Raw genomic sequence first — 6,249 nt, forward strand, 5'->3', positions numbered from 1 at the left:
AGAGCTGACTCATTTGAAAAGACCCTGATGCTGGGAAAGATTGAGGGCAGGAGGAGAAGGGGACGACAGAGATGGCTGGACGGTGTCACTGACTCAATGGACATGGGTTTGGGTGGACTCTGGGAGTTGGTGATGGACAGGGAAGCCTGGCGTGCTGCGGTTCATGGGGTTGCAGAGTCGGACACGACTGAGCGACTGAACTGAACTGATTGCTATAAAACCGTAAGAGGCAAGGTTTTCAGAACTACCTGAAAACTGCAGGATGAAAGCATCTATGCCCATCTTGAACATGCCCCTGGGTTTTCTTTGGCAGGAATGCTTCACATACGTCCTCAAGGGCCACATAGCTGTGAGCGCAGCGGTTTTCCCGACTGGAACCAAAGGTAGGTGGTGCCTTGTGTCACATGGCAGGCTTCTTCTTGTTCAGGCATCGAGCATGTCTAAATTTGGGTGAAAACACATGTCCTCCCCTTGCCATAACAGCGTGCAGACTACTGCAGGCCCAGCCTGGGCAAGTGGCGTTGCTGCTGGACTGAGCGGAGAGGACCTCCAGGGAGCCAGACTTAGGATCGGGCCCAGGGTCAGCTGTACCTCCCTCCTGACCACTTGTGTTGGGTGACCTCGGGGGGGTGGCTCTCAGGAGAGGGCAGCAAGGCATGAAGGCCCCCAGGGAAGTTGGTGCAGCCTCCTGTCTGCCCCGGGTGTTGGGCCAGTGCTCCTTTTAGGACTCGGGTTGGGATTTTATTTTACTGGGAGCCTGACTTGAGAACTAGACCTTGTTACCTAAGGACTGGTGGGTGGGCCATTGCATGGGAAGTTGATAAGACCCGGTCCTTGAATTTGCTTAGATTGCCCTGGCACTCATCTCCCTGGTACCACTTTCTTCATGCTTGCAATCTGGTTAGGATCTCATTTTGCAGTCCAGAACTGTAGGGTTCCAGCACTGGGAAGGGAATGTTCGTGCCATCTACTGCAGCCTTTACCTGCTGCTGGCAACGTCCCTGACCAGCATCCTCCAGCTGTAGAGTGAGCTCCAACTGGTGGGGGAGCCGTCCTGCTCAGGAACTCTGGTTGTCAGAAAGTTCTTCTTTGTGCTGGACTGAAACCTGAATCCTCCAGTAACTTTTACCCTCTGGTTTCTGTTTCATCTTCCGGAGCCAAACCTAACAAATCTAATCTCTGAAGTGCTTTGCAAGTTGGAAAGTGCTGTACAGATATCACCAAGTGGTCCTTTATGTGTCTTTCAGGCCACCTCCTTGACTCCTTTGCCCGCTCAGCGTTATGGGATTCTGGCCTGGATTACCTGCATGGAACGGGGCATGGTGTTGGGTCTTTTCTGAATGTTCATGAGGGTCCATGTGGCATCAGTTATAAAACATTCTCTGATGAGCCCTTGGAGGCCGGCATGATCGTCACTGATGGTAGGTGTCCCTCACCTAGAGGCTGCGCGTGGATCCTCTGCCTTTTTGAAAGCTCTGTGTTGTTTCTTATTTTTTATTATAAAGTGGAAAAAATTTCCCCTTCCATCACTTTGGGCTTCCCTCGTGGTTGATATGGTAAAGAATCTGCCTGCAATGCAGTCGGGAAGATGCCCTGGAAAAGGGAATAGCAACCCTCTCCAGGATTCTTGCTTGGAGAATTCCATGAACAGAGGAGTCTGGTGGGCTACAGTCCACGGGGTCACAAAGAGTCAGACCCAACTGAGCTACTAACACTTTGACTTCCCGTCACTTTGAATTAGACAACAACCACATTTGCTAATTATAAAAATAATAAATATTCATTTTAGAAAATGTGAGACTGTGGAATGATATAAAGAAGAAAATGGAAATTATTTGTAATCCAATTTGTAATTCAGGGGAAACATGACTTAACATTTGTATATGTTAACTTCTTGTTTCTTTATATATGTGCATACCTTTTTTAGTATCATTGAAATTACACTGGACGTATCGTCTGTATTCTGCTTTCTTACCTAATATGTCCCTATATCGTTACCAAATCTTGGTGAATGTCTTTTAACACCTGCATCATTGTGTCTGACGGCTCTGCCCCATACTTCGTTTGGCCGATGTTCTGTTATTTCACTCCCTGCCCTGCAGCCAGTTCTCAGGAATTCCAAGCCTTTCTGTCTCTGGGCCTCTAGATAAAAATGCCTCATGGAAAGGGGTGTATCTGGGCTCTTGCACTGGATTGAGTGGCCCTTCCTGTGTTCTCCTTCGAAGTGTGGTCTGCCCAGCAGTGAGAGCTTCTCTGCATGTCTTCATCGCGGGCTGCTCCTCATTCAGGGGTTTGGTTTGTTTTAGAGCCAGGGTATTATGAAGATGGGGCTTTTGGAATTCGCATTGAGAATGTTGTCCTGGTGGTGCCTGTTAAGACCAAGGTGAGTAATGATGTATTTATTTTGTTTTAAAAATTCCCTTATTCCTTCATGGGGGAAGATGAAGGCTTTTGTCCTTCAAACCAAGAGCATGCCATTCTAGGGCCAAAATGGAGTGTCCTTCCCTTGGTATTGGGGTCTTTCCTGGAATTCGTTCTCTTCTGCAAAGCTAGAAAGAAAATCCTGAGTGAACGGGGACCCTGAACAGGGACCCTGAACGGGACCTCAGGGAGCCTCAGGCAGGCCCCTGCTTCATGTAACGTGGGGCTCTGAGTTTACTGGAGGCACGGTCTCATCATGAAACCTTCACTGTGTGTGTGTGTGTGGCCGTCGGGGGAGCGAGGGTGGAGGGTGCTTGTTTAAAAGCTCCCTCCAGATGTTGAAACTGAACCTCCATGACTGGGACCTGGGAACTATTTTCAACAAATGCCCCAGATGGTTGTTACCAGGTAAAACTGAGGAAGCCTGAGCTAGCCGCTGGGTCAGGTACCACAGATAGGCGATAAGACAGGTGTGGTGCCGTCTCCCCATCACAGTACCAAGAGGAGGCAGGTTTTAGGTGCTGGGCTTTACCTCCAAGACCTGTTTGCTCCTCCTCCACAGTTGGAGGGAAGTGACTTCCTAGGCCTGCAGGGAGGCTGGCCACTGGGGTCTGCTCTCTGCCTGCACACTGGCATCTCTGGCGCAGCCTCGCCTCTCCCCATCCCACAGGCCCTGCCAGGAAGGGAGACCCAGCATGGCCCATGTGCCCTGCTGTTCCATGCCTCGTGCACTGGACGGACCTCTTAACGTCACCTGAGGGGCCTGGCTGGGGCAAGGCAGGCCGCATACTTGATGTTAAAAAAAAAAAAAAAAGATCTACTGGGGGCTTACGGCTTAGCAGAGGCTTGAGAAGCAAACCAGAGATGCGCCTGCTTCTAGATGCCCCGCCGCCGATGCCTTCTCCCATCACAGCAGACAGGAGCCTTGTGCACCTGCTGACCAGGTCCTCAGCACTTAGTCTGGCCTTTCCTGAAGGCGCAGGCTGTGGTCTGCACAGCGGAGCAGCTCTTGGAAAGTGGCCCTGCCCTGTTCTTGTCTCCTTCATCTGTTAGAAATGGTGACCGGCTAACCACTCTTGATTTCTTGCTACACCTGGCTGAGGGGTGGTCATGTCTTGGGTGGGTGACCTCAGGGTGGATCATCGTGGTGAAGAGGAATAAACGCTCCTGTTGTCTTCCCTTTCCCATAGTATAACTTCAACAACCGGGGAAGCCTGACCTTTGAACCTCTGACTTTGGTTCCAATACAGACCAAAATGATAGATGTGGATTCTCTAACAGACAAAGAGGTAACAAGGGACTCCTGGGGCAGGGGGCAGAAGTGTGTGTGTGGGGTCGGGGGTGGAGAACCGCCCTGAGTCCTCCCATCCATCCTCACTTTTAAGTCCTCTCTGCCCTGTGTCCTCCCCTCCATCCTCACTTTGAAGTCAGAGTCTAGGCCGGTTGAGTTGGAACATCCTAGGTTCCCCAAGGACTGTAGGTGCTTTTCCTGTAGTTGTTGGCTTTCGAGGTAGGTAGCAGCCGTTTGCCCCCCCTTGGAGGCTGTAGCGTTCATAGGTGGGAATGAACAGCGTGCTCTTGCCTCTCGGGAGGGCAGGAGCCATAACTGCTGGGAGGCATGTTTAGCAAACGTGGACCATGTGTCTTCCCACAAAAAGCCAGGTGGGCAGGGGGACTGTTGGCTGTTGCACACACCAGATTGTTTCCTCGTGTTGCTTGAAACACTAAGGAACTGAGAAGCACAGTCTATGATCATATGCGTGGTTTTCACACAGACGAGGAGGTGGGTGGTTGCTCTGGGCTCTGAAACCCTTCACAGAGCAGAAGCATGGCCGTGCTCACCTGTCAAGCCCAGAGGGTGATAGGTCTTGAAACCCCTTCAGACCCTCGGGTGGGTCCCCAGGCTCAGATCCAGAATTCTGTAGGCAGACTGGAAGGGTCAGGCAGGCGATCAAGGTCAGAGTAGGGATGAGGGTCAAAAATGGTAGAAACACCATCACTCGAGCTATCTGCTGTGAAGTGATCAGGCTTGAGCCAGGAAGATAGAAGCCAAAAGGATACCAATTCCAGAGCAAAGCAGGTGGCTGGAAGCCCAGCAAAAAGCAGCCTAGCAGGAGCCAAAGGCAGGCCAGCGTGGTGGGAATAAGAGGTGGTTGTTACCAGGGGCAGCTGCTGGCCTCATCCCAGGGGCTGTGAGATGGGACTGTATCCTCAGTGGAGCCCACGTGGGTCTTGTTCTTGGCACCAGAGGAAGGTGCCTCTGCGGGCTGAGGAGCCCCTGCTACAGGCCTGTGGGATGGGGTTCTGTCCACCAGAGGCCCCTTCTTCTGCCTCATCCAGTTCACAGATGGCTGACAGGAAGGTCATCCACTTCTCAGTCTGATGCCCTCTGTGTGTGGGCACTTCTTCTTGACCTTCAGTGCCCTTAGTTCAGCCAAACTTTCCTGCTCACAGGACCGACACAGGCCCCTGAGGCTGCTTTATTCATTCAGGTCAGAGATGGATATGGAACAGGAAGCAGCACCAGGTGTGTCTGTTCAGCAGGAAGACTCTCTCCTGTGGTCCCGGGGCTCTTCCCTGGTCCCCGCAGGGGTAGCCTAGGTGGGAGTGGATGAGAACGCAGAAGTGAGCATGGGAGCCCCCCTGCTTACAACCCTCAGCCCCAAGGAACCAGTCTCTTCTCATGGCCCCCAAATGCAGCTTCCAGGGTCTTAGCAAAAGAGTCTCCACTAAGAAGCTGCTTTGCACTCTTGGATGCTGAAGGCTGTGTCGTCTGCCAAGTAATCCCGGGTCGGAGAGGCCTTGCTGTCCATGTGAGTTGTACCGGTCAGGAGACATTTCTCCCATGTGACTTTCCATTTTGTCCAGGGAAACAGTGCATGAGGAAAGTTAAGCGAGGCCAGTTTTTCCTTGAGGGAGAGTTTTGTTACCCTGTGATTCCCCCATGACATTGGCAAAGACTAGTACACTCTGTCTGGTCCAGTGTTCATGACTATATCTTATGGACTCAAATCACTGAACTATTCTTTTAGTCAGTCAGTTTTTGTAGGACAGGGAATATCTTCTTACCTTGGAATCATTAGCAAGTTTCCACAAATAACAAGTAGAGGACAGTATTTAATATAACCAAGCAGAGTACATTTATTATGTCTTGTAGCAAAAGGGTTCATTTCCCATATACCACTCAATAAATCTGGGACTTCATTCTGTCTTTAGGCATAGAGATACCCCACAACAAGATACTGCCCACTGGGCTTTGAAACTCCCAGTCCTTGCCCTTTACTGCCTCACAGTCTTAGCAGTTTTGGGGTTGCATCTGCATTCCCATCCATCTGTCACCAGGTGGCAGCAGAGGACTTTGGACACCAGTGGGTGCTGCAGGCTGCCAGGGCCTTTGTGGTGATGCTTTGGCTTCTGATGGGGGTCCCCTTTTCCCCCAACCAAAAGGGTCTTGGGAGTTTCTCTGTGGCCCCTCATTGCTCCTGTCTCTTGCACTGTTGAGCTGCCTTACACCCCTGCCTGGCCTTGCTGGTGACATGTAGCAGCTTGCTTGTTTTTGGTACCGCACCCCCCCCAAGGCCCCCACCTCCCAGACAGACTAGTAACTCTTATCAGTGGGAATTGGAGTCCCAATTGGGTCAAAGCCATTGGCAGCATCATGCCATCTGTCTAATGTGAAGTGGGCAGGCCCCCTTCATGGACAGTAGAGAGTGGGTTCTGCTCTAGGTAGAACTTGCTTTCTTCCATACTTCAGCCTCCCTCCCTCCTCATGAGGAGGAGATCTAACCTTTTACACATGCACAGCCTCTGTCATCAGGTCCAGCACGT

General features: G+C 51.4%; 1 protein-coding gene across 5 annotated transcripts in view; it reads left to right on the forward strand.

The window, feature by feature from the left end:
- The window catches only part of XPNPEP1 (X-prolyl aminopeptidase (aminopeptidase P) 1, soluble), a 51,029-nt gene that overhangs the window by 43,417 nt on the left and 1,363 nt on the right, over positions 1-6,249 (forward strand). For all 5 annotated transcript variants that reach the window (XM_010859382.1, XM_010859385.1, XM_010859383.1 and 2 more), the window contains 4 exons: positions 314-383; positions 1,248-1,421; positions 2,307-2,383; positions 3,612-3,710. In XM_010859382.1, coding sequence (XP_010857684.1) covers positions 314-383; positions 1,248-1,421; positions 2,307-2,383; positions 3,612-3,710 — 420 coding nt within the window. The remainder of the gene's footprint in view (positions 1-313; positions 384-1,247; positions 1,422-2,306; positions 2,384-3,611; positions 3,711-6,249) is intronic.

The sequence above is a fragment of the Bison bison genome, unplaced genomic scaffold (assembly GCF_000754665.1).
Source record: "Bison bison bison isolate TAMUID 2011002044 unplaced genomic scaffold, Bison_UMD1.0 scf7180017864456, whole genome shotgun sequence".
In the NCBI taxonomy this organism is placed as follows: Eukaryota; Metazoa; Chordata; class Mammalia; order Artiodactyla; family Bovidae; genus Bison; species Bison bison.